Below are 20,076 nucleotides of genomic sequence, written 5' to 3'. Positions count from 1 at the left end.
GAGCTGAGTTGTACGTTCAGGGTGGTCTGGCGGCTCTGTGTCACTGGAGCTACACTTTGACTGATGGCAACCCTGGGAGTGAGTGTGTAGTGTACAGTCTCACAGTGAGGATGGCAGAAACACCATCCGGAGTGAAATGGAAGTTAGTGAAGAACTGGGGTATGCACAGCCCTGGTGATGGGATGGTGGGGCTTCTCCTGATCCACACACTGGTCTGAAAGAGCTTTTTATTCCTGCTCTCCAAGCTACACACTGTTTCTCTGCTGCCATCCCTGCACTCCAAACCCTGGTGTCTGCAGCTCATGGCGAGCGGCACGTGCCTGCACGGCCTTACAGCCCATGTGGTCCTGTGAGACAAGAGCTGCTTGTCTTTCCACATAAAGACCTCATTATTAGCAGTCAGGGTGTAAAGAGGAGGAACAAGTCTGATTACATAAAGACAAAGGGCTGAACGCTCATTTGCAGCATTTGGAAATGGAGTTGCAAAAGGACAAGCAAATAAACCCCAGTGCCTGAGCTGCTTGACAGCATGAGCTTTATTCCCAGCAGCTCCCTGAGGTCTCTTCAGTGCTCTCAGTTACTGCTACTGAGAGCTCTGCCTTCTGCAGGAGCATCGCAGGACTGGTCAATGAGATGCAGCTCAGCGTGTGCCTGGGGCTGTCACAGCCAGCACGTGCCTCTGGGGATCCTGAATGAGCCCCACACAGTCAGCAAGCAGGAGGGAGGAGGAGGAATTTAGGAAGGTGCTCTCAATGGCAAGCCTGCTGTCTGCCTTGCTAGACCACCGTGAGTGGTCCTTGTAGCACTCATAGTAGGATGAAGGCTCCAGAGCAAATAAAGTGTGTGCAGTTAGTAGTCCTGATAATGCAAAATCTGCAAATCTTATTTTAAAAAACATGATGAACTGCAGAAGTCAACTAGGTAGGAAGAGATATGGCAAGTAGAAGTTTACAACTGAAGTGTTACGTAGGACTGGAGGTGAGAGATGAAGTATAAAAGACAGAATGGGTGGATTGGTCTGCCAGGCAAGCAGTGCCCTGTTTGATAAGAGAAATAATGGAAATGAGCTGAAGTGGGAAAGGAGAGCTCAGAGAAGTCCAGGGAGTGCTCTCTGACAGTAGAAGCTGGTGTTAGATGCTCTCCAGGAAAAGCATCTAGAGTTACCTGAGGTGCTGTAACGCTCAGAGAAAAGTCTCATTGTGAAGTACTACCTAAAATTACATTTTCTTGTTGCATGCTCTGTGTTCCAAACACTGTAGTCCATTGTTTAACCAGTATCTCAAGCAATCAGGCTAAACTTATTCTTTATGTTTAAACCTTGTCCTGCAATAATGGTAGTGTCAACATGAATTTTGTGTTGCTTTCTGCTATGCACCGGGCTCTGTCTGTCTCAGTGGTGGGAGCACTTCCAGGGCTGTTCTGACCCAATCCTAGGGTCTGTCCTCCAGGACAGAATGGGACTGAACTCCTCATGGGGTCTGCTAGACATGCTAGATGATGAGTGCAGACCAGACACTTGAAGGTTTGCAGCATATAAGGGTGCGTGCACGCTGTCCCACTGCAAAGGCTGTCCTTAGGCAGGTGACACTGAGCTGTGCTGGATGAAAGTTATGCACTTTCTGATGGTGAGGGGAGGAGACCCCTGTCTGAAATGTATCAGTACAGGCTTTGCACAGACTTCACTGCTGAGTTATTGCTTCCAAGCTCTTGCACGACCCTGCATGGTGCCGTGGCTCAGAGCACCTCCAGAGCATATCAGTGTCACTACAGGCTGGCAGGTCCTGGAGACTGGACCAGGACCGATACTGCTGATGCAAGGACAGGCTCTGCAGTGATGGAGCATTGCTCTGATGGCCGTGGCCTGCTGTGTTGGAGGCTAGAAATGGTGTCTTGTGAATGCACAGGTGCAAGGGGGAATTTCTCCAGACACAACCAACAGTTGAGTTTGATGAGGTGTTAATTAGACCATTCACGCAGCCTGAGCTGTTGGAGAGCAGACCACATTAGCTACCTACTGCGTCTGTGGGTACAGGAATCCCAGAACTGCTCAGAATTTGCTTGGGGAAAAAATTGTGGGATTCTAAGGAATTAACATGGATTTTAACAGCAGATCAGGAATCAGACACAAAGGTTAATGCATGACTGAGTCATACATACGGTGCTGGAAGAGAAGAAACACAAGGGAAAGCTATTAGGAAGAAGAGATGCTAACACATGTTAAAGCTCAGAACATTTGGTACAAAACTTAGGCTGACACGTCTGGGCAGATTTGGCCAGGGGCTCTCATGACCTGTTGTTCCTCAGCTGGTGTAGCCTACTTTTTGCCACTGGACACACATAAACATTGAGGTGTTACCTCCACCATGGCAGGAGCTGCAGTGACAGAAGCAAATGGGCTCGTAGGCACTTGGGTCCATGCTACGCTGGCTGTTGTTGATGTTCTTTGACCAGTTTGGGTCCTGAGCCTGCTGAAGTCACCAGAGAAGTGAAAATCTTTCTTGCCTGAAAATACAGCCTTTCCCCATATCCTCATCCCCCACCTCTTAGAGCCCCCAGACCTGCTGCCTCCTTGGTTTTCTATTTCTGCCCTCTTTCCAGCCTCCTTGGTCCCTTCTGGCTGCTGTTGTCACGATTGCATGTCCACCCTCTGTTCACAGAGCCGCAGCAGCTCTGGCCAGGTGGCAGCCGCAGATGAGGAAGCTCTCACATGTCAGCCCTCACCTCAGAAGGCACAAGAGCTTTTCATGCTTCATGATTTTACTGCCTTCTGCTCCTGGTACCTGTGGAGACTTAACCACTCATCTGGGTTCCTTTGGCTCCTTTTGGTGATAATGTCATTCCACGGTGCTGTGAAAGGAGCCCATAAAGGTGAAGAAGCACGTTTGTCAGCAGTGATGAAGAGTTCCTCCTTACCAGCTGTGGACATGGCAGGGTCAGGAGGGGGTGTGGAGTTGATGTCTTGGTTATCTGTAGACAACCCTACAGGTGGTTAAAACCTGTTGCAGTTCTCAGCCCTGTTCCCTGAATCCACAAATTAACCTCCCAGGCCCAGGTTTCTGTGTTGATACTTATGTGGTAGAGAGAGGTGTTAGCATATACCACATGAAATGAAACAGGCTGTACACTTTGAGTCCATCAGAACCAGAGACCAAAGCAAAATCAAGGTGCTAAAAATGGGAGAGACTTTAGTAGCATTTTTATTATGACTGCCCATGCCTTCTGTCCGTGCCATCATGAGGACAAAGAGGGCTGTGGCAGTCTGAGCAGGTCAGCACACATCAGTCAGTCCAGACATTGCTTTTTACCCACAACTTGTTCTGTAGTAGCAGTCAAAGACAGTGCATGGACAGAGCTTGTTTGTTTAAATTCAAGTAGGGAAGAGGAACACGGAGAGCCTGGTAGGCGATATCTGGCAGAGGGAAGGACTCTGGGTGGGTTTCAGGAAGAAATGTAGGTATTTGTCTTGTGTTCTTGCTGACAAGGACTTCTGCTCTGTTCAATGCAGGGGACTTGTAAGCACTGCACCTTTTAGAAGCTCTTTTTTAAAAAAGCGCATCCTTAATGTAAGATTCACAGAGGAAAGTGTGTCTCAGTCAGCAGAGCCAGAAGCTTCACCATTATGCAAGCTACCACAAATGTGGTGGCAAAGGCTGTACCGGGACACTGAATAGGTCCAGAGCAAGAATTTTGTGCAAAAAATGAAGCCACAAGACAAGCAACATTAAACTGTTGATACAAAGGGAGGAGGAGGTCACTGCAGCATGAACTCAAGCTCTGGTATTACTGAACTTAAGAGTGAATCCATTCATAAATACATTGAAATGAGGTGTGAAGGATGTGATGAGACATTTTGCTGTTGGTTACATAGCAGAGTCGAGGATCTGAGATATAAGCAAAGGATTTAGCTGTTGCTCTCTCAAGAGGAAAGGGTTAAGATAGTTGTTGCTGAAATCTGATCTGGATGGCTAGGATGTCAAAATCACAGTCACCTGTATAGAAATAAAAAATGGGTAAGGAAAGACATAGATGAGATTATGCCACTGTGTAAGTACACAGTGTACCTTCATCCTGATTGCTATCTACAATCTCAGTCATTTCATCTCAGAAAAGCTGTAATAGAACCAAGAGGGTTACAGGGAGAGGACCCAGGGATGTGAAGAGCTATGTGATGTCTTCACATGAGAAGAGATTAAATAAGCTGTGCCTCTGCAGCTCAGAAGACAGCTCAGAGGGAGTGTTATCGAAGCCCATGAGCCTGCGAATTGGGTGTTTTTTCTACAGTGCAGAAAGTAGTTTGGAAGGAAGCTTTGGAAAGAAGGAGGAAGGTTTTTCACATGGTATGCAATGGTATTGTAGAAGTCATTGTCACAGAGTATTGTGGAGGCCAGAGGTGTGTGTTCAGAAAATCAAATCAATGATGGGAAGAAGTGTCAGTGGTAATGCAACATCGTGGTCCAAATACAACCTCCAGAGTCCCTGGAGTGCAGACTACCAAGGCTGAGTGGGACCATCTAGGACATAAAGATCTTTTTGCTAGAAGGCTTGTGCAGCCCTACTATAGGTCAGGTTGGTTGAAGAAAGATAATGCTGAGCAGAGAGAGAATACAATACAGCAGCAGATCTGTATGTAGTCCTCAGAGTGAAATCTCTGCCTGAAATCTGGCACTGCAGGCCGAAGTCTTTGCAGCAGGTGGCATGAGTTGGGTCATGGTCACCTGTCTCTGCTGCTGCAGGTGTTTGTGCCAGTGGATCCTGAAGAAGTTATTGAGTGAAGGCTGTGCCTTAGTCCCCCTCACCAACCAATTCAGACACAAGATAAAGCTATTTCTACCCATCACTGTCAGCTCAAAGGGCAGAGATCTGCCACTCGGCTCTAGGGATCCACCACAGACAGGTCAATGTTGCTCCTACATTTAGGGTTTTTGGGGTGTGTGTGTGTCAGCTTGCTTTACTCCAGGGAGTAGCAAATGAAATAACCTGTGTTTGTGAAGTCCAGCACCTAGGAGTCACACAGTGCTAACGCATCTGGGAGCCTGTGTGACGGTAACTTGTATTCTTGTGCAGCCACATTCTTTGTTACAGGATCAATTTTTTATTATTTAAAGGATGACAGTCTGCAATTACCTGCATGGGAAAGACATTTCCAAATGCAGATGGCTCTTTAATGTATCAGGAATAAGCCTAGAGTGTTCCAGCGGCTGGAAGCTGAAGCCAAACACATTCAGATTAGAAATAACATTCTTGGAGGCTAATTAACCATGGGAGCAATTTGCTTAAGGTTGCAGTAGGTGCTCCGAGACTGGCAAGTATTGAATCAGGACAGGAGATCTATTTCAGAGACGTGACCACATTCAATCTGTGGTCCTGGGAGTTGTGGCTCTGGGAGATGCTCTGGGAGAGGTCAAATTTCAGCCATGTTTTCACAGTATGGAGTTTTGGTGTCTGTACCATCTCGTAGTTGCAGCCCTCTTGTCCCACTCTCCTACAGCTGATTCCTGACTTGTGAAGTGCTGTCCCAGCTTGTGCCAGTATTACCATTTCTGGGACAGAGCTGTGAACTGTTTGGGTGACTGAGAAATATTAAATTAGATTTTTCTTGGTGCTTACTTAAAAACAAGCTTGAACCTCAGTTCTAGCTCAACACAGGGCTCCGCAAGCAGTAATGCTGGTGTGAAATGGGCAGATGCAAGTGTAAGGAGATGGATGTATCCAAGCTCAGTGGCTTTGTCTCATCCTCAGTATCACAAACCCATCTCTGTCATGTTCTGCTTTCCCACCTAGAGATGCTGACACAGCAGATTTTGAGGACTTTTACATTTGCTCAGGTTTCTGATATGTGGAAAACCAGGCAGGGATACCATATGGGCATGCCCTGCGGCTGCCACCTGCCTAAATTATGGGGCATTGCTACAGTAGTTGCCCATATTTCCTGATCAGTGTGGACTGAGCTTGTCCCACTGCTCTTGGGGGGGGGAATTCACTGCACTGCACTGCGTGGTCAATTGATGCTCACAGAGAAAGCCCAATGTGTAGGAAAATGGCAGATTTACTGCACCAGCACAGCCCATCTGTGCAGCACATGTGCAGGGATCTGAGCCCTCCTGGATGCATCTGGTTTGCTCTCACTGCGCCACACTGCACACATGGACATCGTGCAGTCCAGGAAATCCCTGATAAAAACATGCCAGCACTGATCTTTTGGATCGTATGGATCTTCACTGGCCTCAAAATCTGTGGTTTGAGCAGCACAGGTGCTGCAGGAATAAAAGGATCAGTAACATCTGTATTCCTAAACTGAGGATATTGGGATACCTGTGGATCACTGCATCTCCACCTGCCCTGGGCTTTCCTCTCTTGCTCATGCAACTGTGGAAGTGGCAAGGAAAACCAGAGAACTTCTTCCTCTGAACTTGATCTGCTCATAGTTTTGGGTTGTGAGTGGAGAGTGCCAAGCTGAGGCTGCAGAGGTGGTTTACTAAAGTCCAGGATGGTTCATTTTGCAGCCCAAACAGGAAGCATTGAAAACAAGCTGGGCTAATCTTCAAACCAAATTGTAATATATCAGTCTTCAAACCCAATATAGATTGTGTTCATAATTTCAATTTAGAGTTCATTAGTTCATTCTTGTACACTTCATGCTTTACACTTTAGACAACAGTTCCTGTACTGAGCATTTAAAGCCTGGGAGTTGGGTTTTTTGATCCCTTTGGCATATTTCTGCATACTTAGATTTGTAGAAGAGCAGCCTCTTCACAGCAATATCTGCAAAATCCCTTTTCCCCTAGATGACCTGTATGAGTTGCGGGGAGCTTGCACCTCTCCCTCTGGCTGCAGTTGGGCTCCCAAAACACCACCCCGGCGCTGGCCTGACCCTCAGGAGAGTTGTAAAAGCATTTCTAAAAGGCAAGCCTGGGAACTGAAGTTCACAGCACTGCTAGGCAGCAGAATCAGGGATGCATCAGTGCTATGGGGTTTTACAGCATTTTATTGTTTTTCCATTTCTAATTGCATCTCTTTCCTCTCTGTCTGCAGGGATTTATTACCGCTGCCTTTGCAGTGTCCTCTTATGCTTCACAGGGTCCAGCTGCCCTTTTGTCCTGGTCTATAATTGACCATCATCATTAATTTAAAGTCAGAATTATTGTTTCCGAGCTATATTTAGCCTGAAGTTTGCTGCTCTTGTTTCAGACCTGATTAGAGGCTCGTGTGCTGGAAAGCTTGCTGTTCTTGCCTGCCATGACAGCTGACAGAAGGCCTCATCTGTCCTCACAAACCTTCCTTTTCCTTCCCCACCCCCAGTCAGGAACTGTCCTGGGGCATTTGCGATTGCAGGACACACTCATCCTCATGTCCCAGTGCAGTCCAGACAGCTGCATGATTCTTCTTGTGCTCCTTGAATCCCCGTGCATCAAAAAGCAACTCAAGATAACAGAGCATTGGTTTCTTTCTCATCACGTTCACTTGCTCAAGCCAATGTCTGCCTTCATGTGCACACATCACTTCCAAAATGCATCAGCTACTCAGCACACGTTACACTACTGAACAGAAAAGCACGCCTGTCTGGTTGGTGTGTGCTTTTATGCATTTTCATATCTGTGCTCCTAAGCATAAAAATATAGTGATGGCTTGGTCTTCCTTGTGGGAGCTGCAGTTTTCCAGGGTGCGGTTTGGATTGCTGGGCCAGGGAGCCAGGAAGGGACTGTCTTGGGTGGCAGCAAGCCCATGCTAGAGGCTGCTGCTGCAGTGGTTGCATACGGTCCCCAGAATTAGAAATTGGTTTGGTTTTGGCGGTGTAAGCAGAGACATCTGTGTAGCCTGGAGCCTGACTCAAATAGAAGCTGGCTGGAGGACATGTATTTTCTTTAGGATAGTTGGGTCACAGGCCATCAGGAGACTAATATATACACTTAATTCACTGTAACTTTATACGTGGAAGTGCTGTGGTTAGGTATAGGAGCAGGACAGACCACAAGTGCACCCAGGTCAGAATCCCATCAGTTTGCTAACAGCCAATGCCAAAGAAAGAGCATCAAAAAAGGGGAAGCATGTAGAAGTATTTGTCCAGCCTTTCCTCCCATTCTCCAATGCTCAGGGGCTTCCTGAGATGGCATCTTTGCATCTAATAGCTTTACTGAGTTTTTCTTCCATTTTCTTCTATTCTGCTAGTCCTTGCTCGAGTCCAGGGAAGGAGTTCCTTGGCTTAAATACATGTTGGGTGAATAAGCGCCTCCTATTAAGATGTGTATTTAAAACTTTAATTGCTGCTGAGGGTTGTTGCAGTCATAGAACTAAGTACACACCCCAAAATCGTGTTCCTGAAATGCTGTTGTGCTTGGAGAGCTCTCCCTAGCTGCTCCAAAATGATGCTCAGAGCCTCTGCTGTGAGTTGGGCTTCGTTTCGTTATTCTCAACTATGATGGCCACAAGCATTTGTATTAAGTATAATTTATTCATTCCATGTAAGGATACAAAGGCTTCATTAGAAAGGGTCTGTGAGAGTGGTGACTGCCTTTGGTATCCTGTGATGCAGGATGGGTATCAGTTGTTTTAGGACTTCCCCTGTGACAACACTAGGCTTATATGGTTTCTTCCTCTGTTTCCTATAGGTTCATGAAAGTGGCTGGCAGCACGGTGGATGCTGTTACCTGGCAACAGTAGGTATTCACCATTCCTTCTACTTTCCAACAGTAATTGTAGTTATCAGACACACTGGGAGCAGAGCTGACGTGCTGTCTGGATGTGATGTGTGATAGCCACCTCCCCTCTCCTCCTGCTGCATTTAAATAGGCAAAAGAGGCTTTGTTCCTCCCTCTGGAGCCTCTTGAACAAATACAGGAGGGGATGTATTAACCTTTACCATTGCAGCTGAGACAGAGGCTAAAAAATACCCCTGCTTGCATGCCTGGCCTGCATCACAGCTGGAAACAGAGCCCTTCACTGGGCCACTGCGTTCCCAGAGGCAGTCTTGAGGACAGGGAGCTTCAGTGGTGGCTGGGATGGGGACAACAGGGGAGCAAAAGCAGTGTGACAGATGTATGGGACTATCTAAAAGCCCTTTTCCTTTCACCCTAATCACTGTCTTCCTGTGACCGCTGGCCTGAAGCTAACCTAGTTTGGCCCAGAGGAGGAAGAGGCAACTTAGTTCAGTGATAAATGCATAATGCCCCAGTCCCCGCTCTTTTTTTGTAAGTGTCCTGGGCATTTGAGGGCATGTCGCTGTGCTGTGCTGCAGATGGGCCCAGGAGCAGAAGTCCACCGAAAGAGGTTGAACATCCAAGATTCGGGCCCAGCTGGGGCAGCCAGGGAGATGCCGATACCTGATTGCTCTTGGTTCCTACACATGCTGCAGTTCAGCAGAGGTGAAGCAAACTGGGCTGTGGCGCTGAGTGTGACAAGCACCTAGTGGAGGGAAAGGATTTCTTATTTGGGGGAAAATCCACAGATATCTTTTTTCTCCTCTTATTTCTAACTGCCCCAGTTTGCATGCCACGGCCAGAGATGGGCCCCCTTGTAGGCTGTGACCCTCTGCAGTGGGAGTGCAAATACCAGTGCAGAGGTGAGGCAGGGTGCAAGCCCAGCAGCGACCACCAGAATTAATAGGAAAAAAGGGTTTGTGAGGCAGGCAGGGCTCTCTCCTGCCACAGAAAGGACACATTTCAGAGACGGGCATTCACTGAAGCAAAAACCATGGTGAGACACCCTTGTTTCCAGAAAAAGTGTATTTGCTCTGACACTGAGTTAAACTTCCCAAGTGGTGTGCTTGCCTTGAGCACAGGACCCGGGGTCTCAGGCCCAAGGTGGGCTTGTGTATGCTGGCCACAGGGCTTGTTCCCCAAGCTGGGGACCTTCATGGGTGCTCACGTTGCTTTGCTGAGCTGTAGCAGCATGGTTAGTAAAGCCCACCTGGAAACTTGCTCTTAAAAAGAGCTTGGTGGATTTTAAGACATGAGGTTGTCTTGCAAGTATGCCCAGGGTCTCTGTATTGGTGTGTTAACCTGGCATCTCAGAGTGGTTTATAGCACCAGCATCCATCAAATCCTGTTCCTCGGGGACAGCATTTCTTGCCCAGGTGTTCAGCTCCTAGGACTTCCGTGCTAGGCAGCAGCAGCTGGGTGCAATGGGGGCAGAGGGGTAGCAGAGCATTTAGAGTGGGATTTGTGTTACTTACAGGCTCATGCTGTGAAATTATGATCTATGCCTCAGCTGGGAGTTTGCTTTGCATGATTACACGATGCGCTGCTCACATTTACTTAGTCCAGGAATTTGCTTTCTGCAACAGGGCTTGATCCCTGGATCCCTCCAAGCCTTGGAGGAGCTGAAGGAACAAACTTGCTGACTTCACACGTGGAGTTTCATCCTGGTGCACAGGGAATCTGCGCACTTTGAAACGTTTTCTTATAGGATGAGGGCAAAGTGCTCGGCGCCTCTGATGCCACACTGATGCGCTCTGATGCTCAGCGCAGCTGAGCAGCACCCTGCAAGTGAGAGGCCTGATGCTGCTCCCCGCAAGGGTGAGCAGGGCTGAGACACTGCTTACCCTTTCCACCGCAGAAGCAGCATAAGAGCTGCTACTTCCCCAGCCCTGGTTTGAAGCTCTGGAAATTGCACTCGTATGTGTTTGCAAGGACTGGCAATGGCCACAGCTCTGAGCTGGGCTTCTGTACTGTTTATGAATAAATGTCAAAACAGTGTCTCATCCCTGTGCTCCAAACAGCAAAACAAAACAAAACAAGTTCCTTTGTATCCAAGAAGAAAATTATTAGCAGGAAACTAAACTGCTGTCTAATTTCAAGTATGAACATTTCTGTTCCAAACCCTAATGTTCTCCTGGGATATCTCTTATAAATTTGTCAAATCTGTTATTCCTTTGAAAACGCTACTCTTGATCCAGAAAGGGAATTAAGAAGGGAATACATTGCAGGCATCCCTATTCTCTGTGTGAAAACAGACTATATCTCAAATGTATCTGACAGAAAAATGACACTGGGTGGAAATAAGCAACCTCGCCAGCCTTTCGGAGTATGGTTCCACTTACATATGTAACTCAGCATGTGTGCCTCCCTTTTCAGAAGTAATGTGTTGCTGGAGAGGCATGTGTGAATGGCTTCAAAACGCTCAGGGAATTTCCACTAAAGGAGGGTGTGGCAGGTGAGACTGACAGTGGCTCCCAGAGTTTTGGCGTTGCCCTGATTATTTAGTTTGTTTGTTATGTTTGGTTAGGAGTAAATGCTCTGTTTATTGCGGACCCCCTCAGCCTTTGGATGCAGGTTTCCACTGCTTGGAAGCCTCCCTGCAGCCATCTCCTTGCTTGGTGCTGGCATCTTTGCTCATGGTGAAGATTCATTGCCCACTTAAACCTGCAGTCATGCCCAGTTCTGTTCCTGGGTGTGCTCTCTCGGTCTGTATGGCTCGTTTTCCATACAAAGTTTTGTGCACAACTCCAAGTTTGGCATATTTAATGGTGTCGTGGTTTAGGCCCAGTGCATAACTGAGCACCACGATGCCCCAAAAAAGGGCTAGTCAAAATAAGTACTTCTTACCACTTAAACAGGTCACAGGCAAAAGACAGACTCATCATAAGGAATAAAAAACAAAACAATTTTAATTTGTTACCAACATCAGAGTAGAACAATGGGAGATACAACCAGATCTTAAAATCAAAACACCTTCCCCCCACCCCTCCCTTCTTCCTGGGCTCAGCTTTGTTCCCGGTTTCTTCACCTTCCCCCTCCCCCTTTGCCTTGAGGCGCAGGGGGATGGGAGTGGGAGTTTGCAGTCGGTTTTCACAGCATGTGCTTCTCAGGAGTAGGAAAAAACTCAACCCAGTGTCTCTCTCTCTGCTTCCACATGGCCCCCTTCACACAGGAGAAAAAGTCCTCATAAGTCCAATATGGGCATCCCCACAGCTGCAGTTTCCCCCCCCCACAAAACTGCTTCAGCCCAAGTCCACAAAACTCCAATCTGGGTCTGCCCATTGTCACAGTTTCCTCACACACAAACTGCTCCAGCACATACTGCCCGGAGTCATGGCTTCTTCAGGGACAGGCCCTGCCCCACCGCTGAGCTCTACAGGCTGCAGGCCAGTCAACCCAGCTCTCACCATGGGTTGCAAAGGGGAAACCTGGGTTCTGCGTCCTCCTCCTCCTCCCTCTCCTTTCTTTCCTTCAAAACTGACCTTGATGTTCTTCACAGTTGTTCTTCTTGGGCCCCACTCCTTTCTCCGCTGCAGGTCTCTTCTGATGGTTCTGGAGATCCCATCTCTCGCTCTTTTTTTCAGGATGAAGCTGCAGCAAGGCTTAAGCTTAAGTTGTGGTCGGGGCCAGCCAAGCCCAGCCGGGCAAGGCCGGGACTGCACCACTTGCACCTGGGGCCGCACTGGTCAGGACCGGTGCCAGAGAGAGAGTGAGGCACGCCCTGCACCCCCCTTAAATACATGAATTCACAGGGGCACTGATTGGCTTGGCCCTGGTCAGAGGTGGGTCTGACAAAGGAAAAGGGGGAGCTTTTCAGGTAGCTTCTTAAAGGGCCATCTCCATAGCCCTTTCCCCATTACCAAAGACACAACCAAAAACCCCTCACAGAAAACCCAATACAAATGGGCAAATCCTTATGCAATACTGCTTCTGAAGCACAAATTCTTATTACTTACGGGGGAAGTAAATGTTTGCATCTTCAAAGCTAGTGGACATCTGTCCCTATGGCTCCTTGGAGAATGCCAAATTATCTTCCGAGATGGAAAGTCATTTGCCCTGTATAACAAATCAGATATGCCAGGCACATGGGCACATGTGAGATGCTACTTAAAAACCTTTTGCTGGGCTTGGTTTGGGGGACATCTCTTCTGACTGACTGTGCAGGTGGAGATGCTCATGAGGCAATAGCAGTGGGTAGATTTCCCAAAGGTGCCAGGCGAAAGTTGCCCAGTGTGCATACACACAGATGTATATACAAAGGGTATATATTTGGGCTTGTATGAGCCTGCTGCGAGTGCTTAGAGTGCAGTGTCTTTGGAGGCTGTGCCTGGAGGAAAGAGTTGCATGAAGGAATCACTGGCCCACCTCCACCTGTAAATAAACCTGGCCAGGGCACGGTTTTGCCCACTGGCTTGCCATCCTCTGCACTGTCTGATGGAGGGCATGGTCCTTGGCAGCATCACGGCCCTGGCCACCAGCATGGTCCCAGGCAATGCCAGGGCATGGCTGGGGAGATGGCATGGGCTAGAGATGGCTCCCAGCAGTGGGGCAGAGGCACCTTGTGTATTTATTACATATCTTGTATATTTTATTTATTTAAGTGTATTTATTAGTTGACTGGATGTGAGTAGCGCCTCTCCTTTGTGCCCATTGGTCACATCCCACATCTCTTCTCTGGGGGGAGCAGTGGGGCTGCCCCATGTCCTGAGTTGCATACAGGGGCTCTGCCCTCTCCTTGAGAAGATGCTCAGGGATCGAAGCTGCCTCTGTCAGCAAAGGTGTCCCGGTTTCACAGCTGCAGTGGCAGCGGGGTGTCACACTGATGGCAGGGACCTGCCCCACTCGGTGTCCCCAGCAGGCGAGTGCCCTAATTCCTAGCAGACTCTCCCTGTAGCAGCAGGCAACAAAGTAGATCCGGAAATTCCTGAGCTTTGGGAAGTGGGCTTTAATGTAATTAACTGTAGCAGAAGAAGAGGTCAGATAATAGGGGCAAAGGTTTCTCTTTAAAATGAAAGGAAAGGTAAATGAAACCAGCTGCTCAGAAGCCAGTGCACTGCCTTCATTAAGCATGGGATGATGCTCATGGTCCCACACAGCAGACTGTGGATCTTTCCAGAAAACCGTTTTAAAGGCAGCACAAGACTCAGAGGTGACAGGATAGAGGTGTGCAGCCAGCCCCAGGGTTGCCTAAGAGCCCATGTGCCTGGCACTGCCCTTCTCTAAGGGTACTGGGTACCTGTGTTCATCCAAGTCTTGCAGCCTGCCCAAGGACAAGGTAATTTCTGACTGGCAGTTCTTCTCAACCCAGCCTCAGCAGACCCCTTGGCAGCAGCTTTGTTTTTTGGCATACTGTTCCCAGCTCTTGTCTTTGTGTCTCAAATCTCATGCAACAGTTCCAGCCAGGGAGGAAGGCCAGGAATTGGGGTTCATTTCCTCACACTGGCACAAATCCCTGCCCAACAGGGGAGTCCCCCTCCCCTGCGCTGTGTCCTGGTTTGGCCACATCCCAGGTGATGGAGTCACACCTCCCTTGCAAAGTGCACTGATCCCATCACGGGTTTCTAGGGCATATTCAAATGGGGCTTTTAGAAATGGGGTAATGTGAACGGAAAGGGGAGAAGTGGCCTCAGCTTTGTGCAGTATAATAGGGCACCCAAAGTGGCTGTGTATGGCCTTTCCTCTGATACATGTGTCTCATCTAGGATTTAGTTACTAGATCCCTCTTTTCCTTGGCTGGCTCTTCTTACGCTCCTGCAGATTGTCTGTCTGCAGACACAGTGGTATCAAACTGGGGGACACAAGAAGTCAACTCTGCATGTAATTGCCCATATCTGTTCACTCCTGTGTTATGAGAAAGGGCATGGTCTGTGCCCAAGGTGGGCATGCTGATATCTCCTAGGCTTTGGGGCCAACTTTAGTGCTGTATCCTATCCAGAGCCCACTGGAAGATCTGGCAGCCTGTGCTGGAGACAAATAGCTTGTCCCTGAGCTACATGTCCTCTGCCTCTGCAGAGTGTGGCTGCCAGAGACCCCTGCCCGCTCTGGGGACGGTCTGTCTATTCTTTTTCTTTGGCACTCAGACCTCACCAGCATGGGGAGAGGAGGATGTGGATACCATGGCCCCAGGGCTGGCTTGACCTGGCTGCCTGTGCACTGTGCTGCTGCCTGGGGAGGTACTTGTCAGCACTGGAGCTCTCTGCAGCTGCTGCTGGCCTTTTCGGAGGTTGGAGAGTTGCGACTGTTCAGGGTTTTGGGTTTTTTTTGAGGGTCAAGTGCACTGAGTCATTGTAAATATCAGCAAAGCTGCAGCCTTTGCTCCTGGGAATAATCCATGCCTAACAAGCACTTCTCCTGCCTTAAAGCTCTGTCAGTTGTTTGTGTTTTGCAGATTTCTATACTGCCTTTTCCAACAGTTGACATTTTCAAAAGTAAGTCTCTGAATCTCAGTGATGAAGCCTACAGCTGGAAGCAGCTCACTTGCTCCCAAGTAGCCTGGTACCAAGGCAGCGCAGACTCCAGAGCCTTTCTCTTCCTCACAAGCCTCGTGCAGCTGGTGCCATTTTCCCCCTTTCCCAGTATGGGGAGGTAGAAAGTACCTGTTGGTGTCTGAGAACTTGCCAGGCGGATGTCCAGATCTGGCTTGCACAGACAAGCTGAACCCTGCAGAAATCCTGCTGTGTTGGAGGGGCTACACACAGACTGAGGTCCCTCTAACTCCATCTTTTCCCAGTTAATGCAGCCTTCTCTTTATGGCCTTTCAGCCAGTTTTCAGCCCAGATAATGGGGTTTTTAGTCCACAGCAGTCTGGGAAAAAAAGTTTCTGTTCAGTTCTTAAGTGCTGTGCTAAAATCCAAACATCTGCCATCCCCAGGGTCCATTGCTTTGTATTTTTTTCTTTAAAAGTAGTCTCTGTAAACCTCACCACTGCCTGCTGCTTACAGATCTGCTCTCCTCCCAGCAGTCAGTGGTTTGATAGTGTTTAAGTGACTGGAACAAATCTGAATGCTTCCCAAGTGCCTGAAGGAGATAATCTCTGCCCTTAGCACCTTCCAGCTGACATGGACATACTGAAATGCCTCTTTCCTCCATCCCTGGGTTACAACATGGAGTGAGGCTGGAGTGTGACTGGCATGATCTCGTGCTTTGCTGGGGACACAGCTGGGACCATGCTCCTGGGGGAGGGTTGTCAGAGTAGGTTCTTCTCATTTAATGGATTTGCAAGTTGAGCCTGTAATACATTCCTGTTCTGGGACAGTTAGTGCTGGCGTTGCTTCCTTTTCACCACAGCTCTGTGCAGCTCCAAGTGCATTTACCCTGTTACCTGGGGAGTGACTTGGAGTGTTGAGATGCAAAAATCCTCTCTGAGCATTTGTGCGTGTTGCACATGTGCTGGGTGTTCTGGCTGAGGCTGAGTTAGCCCACAGCATCTTCTGGGGATGCTCCTGTATTCCAGCACCCAACCCCAAGGTGACCCAGCCACTCTGGCCGCTGTGGCTGCTTGCTGGTGAGGATAAGATGGATGTTATGAAGAAATCAGCCCTGGAAAGGTGAATCCATCTTTCTTCACACCACAGGTCTTCAGCCCATTATGCACCCCAGCACTCATGGCTGCACTGAAGTATGTGGAGAGGGAGGAGGGTCTGTGTAACTCTGGTGAGCTCCAAGTGGACATGACTGCAGTGAGGGATGGGAGGCAATGGCTGAGCCCTGCCAGCCCCAGCCAGAGCTGCTGTAATTCCTGTGCATCTCCGTCACCCCAGCAAGGGGTGTCCCTTGTGTCCCTGCAAGGCTGAGAGGACCCCCTGGGAGATTGCAAGGACTCCTTTTGTGGGGGCAGAGGTGCCAGCCCCAGACAGGAGCTGGCTGGGATTACCTGCAGCCACAGGGTTTTTGCACTCGAGAACAGACCACCTTAGGTCCTGGATTGAGGCATTTCAAAGCCTTCCTCCCACACTTAGCAGCAGATGATTCACATCACGGTTGGCAAGGCTATAGCTGTGTTTTATATAAGTAAGCACATGGAGAGCAGGAATCAGCTGTCTGCATGGGAAATGCTCCCTGACATTCCCAGGGCAGACAGGATATCTGTGAGAGCAGGACATCCCCTGCAGGTGATGAGAGTGGTGTTTCATGAGTGAGGGGTTCAGCTGTGGACTTTGCAAGGAGGGTGCAGGTGTTCAGGGGTGCCAAGAGCAGGGCATGAATCCTTGCTCAGAAATGTGGGCAGAGCTTCGCCAGGAGGGTTGTTACTGCAGCAAGGACATCCAGGAGCAGTCTGCAGGCCTCCCTGCAGACCAGGCACTGAATGGAGAGTGTCCCGTGACCTGAGCAGAGCAATGCAGCTATTCCCATGTCTGGGAGCACAGGCAGACTCCCTTGTCCCCTCCCAGGGGTTTACTGCAGCAATTTCAAGTGTGTCTCAGAGGGTGTTAGCTGCTCAGGAACCTTCTCCTCCCTGGTGCCTACATGGAGTCCTCCTGTGGCTAAGGAGTCCTTCATTTCAGCCATTAGATGTGCATCTTCTATTTTGCCATCCCATAAAAGCAATTTTTCTGGTAGCAGTGATGCTGGGCCCATGCTGACAGGCTTTTCTGCCTTTTGGAAACAGGGTGTCCCTAAGACAGGGGATGGGTACAGACAGGACAAGCTGGGTGAGCAGATCTCCCAAGATCTCCATGGTGGTGGAGTCCTGGTGCTGCTATCACAAGGTCATGTCAGAGCATCTCTTTCCATGGGGTCTCCATGAGATCAGCACACAGGGCACTGCAAAGCCTTTGCAGGTGGCATTTTGCTCCCAGCCTTTTGCATTCTGCTCCCAGTGTTTCACCAGCAATAGTAAAGCAAGTGCAAAACTTCCCACAGTTTCTTCAGTGCAGGATGCTCAGCATTCAGGGAGCATCCACATCACACCCCATTTTGGAGACTGAAAACATCTGCCAGACACAGGCATGGCCAGAGGGCCAGGCCAAGGTGCAAGCAGGGACTCCCTTGGAGCAGAGGAGTTTTCTTGGCGTGGGGCAGCAGTGGGATGGAAGGATATGGTTTGGGACAGAGCTACTCCTATCTATCTGATCCTTGTCATCTTCTTTTCCTTCCAGTTACTACGTTGATGGCCGAGTGGCCAAAGTGACCGACTTCTTGAAAACGCGCCTGTTAGACACACTCTCAGACCAGATCAGGAAAATCCAGAAAGTGCGTGAGTGCAAAAACGGTCTGCGAGGGGGCACCAAGCCCATGCTGCCCAGCCTTGGCACAGCTCATGGCTCCTAGGGGAGCTGGCGTGGGCAGGGATGGGGGGCAGATGCTGGGGGCGGCTGTGCTCCCAGCCTAAATGCATGGGATGGGAAGAAAGAGCAGGCAGGATAGTGCCTGGCCCCAGGGGGGCACGTGTAGTGGGGCGGGAGGGAAGAGGCTGGGGGCTGCAGTGTGGCATGGGCTGTGCAGGTGTGCCAGGACGCAGGATGGATGCATGGGGCAGGGGAAGGCACTGCTGTGCAAAGCCTTTCTAAAGCAGCCGGCAATCTCCAGGCTGCCATCTGTCCGTTCCCAAAGGCAGCAGTGCATAACCTGGGTATTCCCTGACACTTGCTCCTGAGGATGAGGAGAAAGAGAGAGCAGCCAGGAGGTACCAAACCAGCCAGAGTAGGGCTGGTGTCATGCCTGCTGAGGAGGGCTCTCCTGCTGCAATATCCTGTTCCATTCGCTGCCAGTGCCCAAAAATGTTGCTTGCAACATTGTGATAGTTGCATTTCCAGGGTCATTTTCACTAGTGCAGAATCATGATCATTATGAACAACTGTTTTTATTTTCCCTGATGAACACATTTTGACTGTGTTATAAAACCCAGCTGCTACTGTTGTGCTGTGTCAGAGCCCATGGCTCTACCTGGCCAGCACAGCCTGCAGCAAGCTCTCCTCTCCCCACAGGTCAGAGGGACTGGGCTCGCACCTTTAGCAACTGAGTAGGGGACAGGGACTTTGCAGGGTCCCTCCACCTCGGCTGATTTGGGGGCCAGGGCTGTGACCGGCCTGCTCAGTCTGACAACAATTAAGGAACACCTCATAAGCGGAGAAGGCTTTAAGGACTACAGGAGATGTCCGTCTGTCTGTCTTGTCTAGGTTTTCATACCATACCAGTCACCACAGTGTCTTACTGTAATTCCTGCAGAGAGACACCGTAGGATGAGTAAACAACTCAAAGAGGCCCCAGGAAAGGGGGTGCGAGGTCAGTCGCAGCAAAACCAGAGCAGAGGAGCCACTTGCTGAGTCCTCTGGTGCAAACTGGGAACAGTCTATGCATGCAGATGAGCCTCCTGCTGCAGGAAGGCATGGCAGGGTGACCAGTGGGATCAGCCCAGGGTCAGGAAAGAGGCATCAGCTGCCCTTGGCCCCACTCCCACTGGGGGAACACAACCCCACCAAAAGTGGTGGCATGTGTCCCAGGTCTGGAACCTTCTGGGAATAGAGCAGGACCCCATCCACTCCCTGACCAGTGGCAGCAAGGAGCTGCCCTCAGTGCAGGTTAGGAGAACCCTTGCACCCATGGGGCAGGATTTGGTCTGCGCAGGACGGGGCCAGGGAAGGACTCTCCTGGGAATGCCAGTGTGGCTGAGCAAAAGCCCAGTGCTGGGTGCTAATAGCCTCCAGCTTGGATTTGAGTCCGTGCATCCTGCCGGGGCTGATTAGAGCAGCTGGGCTTGTCCACTTCCCTGTTTTATTGCTTCCTCTTCGACGGGGGAAGGTGGCGGGCTTAGATAATTATAGGCAGGATGCCAACACCTCTGGGGCTTCAGTCAGGGATGTTGACTCTCACAGGCTGTGAGTGGGAGGCAGCCCAGAGCTGGCGTATTTAACATCTTTGAGGGATCCCAGTCCATCCAGCACATTCCAGTGCTCCTCACTAATGGGGCAGGATCCATCAGGCTGTGCAGAGCACTCCTCGAGCTGCTGGGTTTGCAGACATCTGGTCATGGGAGCTCAGCACCCAGACTGGAGAAGTCAAATTGCAGGAGAGAGGATGGGGCATTGCGCAGTGCTGTAGGTTACTTGTGCTGGGAGAGGGCAGCTCCAGCCATCCGAGCCCTCCTGTCCCACCTGGCATCTCATGGGTGTCTGCGCTGCCAGCTGGAGCCTTGTGAGGGGTGGGCCAGCAGGCTTGTACCTGCCTGTGCCAGGGACCCCTCGGATGGTGAAACAGCCCCTGCTCAGCCATGAGGCTGGCTCTGCCCACACCCAGGCCATCCACTGCTTTCTTCTCAGGTGCTCACCATCCCTCTATGTGGCTCCAGTACATGTCCCAGGGCTCCCACGCTGTGGAGTCTCTGGGGCTCAGATGTTCCCTGTGACTCGCAGCCACTTACATGGGGATGTGGATTGCTGAGGTG

The 20,076-nt window shown here is 49.9% G+C and overlaps 1 protein-coding gene across 1 annotated transcript in view; it reads left to right on the top strand.

Moving 5' to 3' along the window:
* Positions 1 to 20,076, top strand: part of HPSE2 (heparanase 2 (inactive)) — a gene marked incomplete at both ends in the record, with an annotated part of 36,963 nt that overhangs the window by 2,144 nt on the left and 14,743 nt on the right. Inside the window, 2 exons of the mRNA XM_010183147.1 lie at positions 8,607 to 8,654; positions 17,792 to 17,885. Of these exons, the coding sequence (XP_010181449.1) occupies positions 8,607 to 8,654; positions 17,792 to 17,885 (142 nt within the window). The remainder of the gene's footprint in view (positions 1 to 8,606; positions 8,655 to 17,791; positions 17,886 to 20,076) is intronic.

Source organism: Mesitornis unicolor, unplaced genomic scaffold (assembly GCF_000695765.1).
Source record: "Mesitornis unicolor isolate BGI_N332 unplaced genomic scaffold, ASM69576v1 scaffold5664, whole genome shotgun sequence".
NCBI classification, from domain to species: Eukaryota; Metazoa; Chordata; class Aves; order Mesitornithiformes; family Mesitornithidae; genus Mesitornis; species Mesitornis unicolor.
The sequence above is the reverse complement of the archived record's forward strand: the minus strand, read 5'-3'. Positions and strand labels throughout refer to the sequence as shown.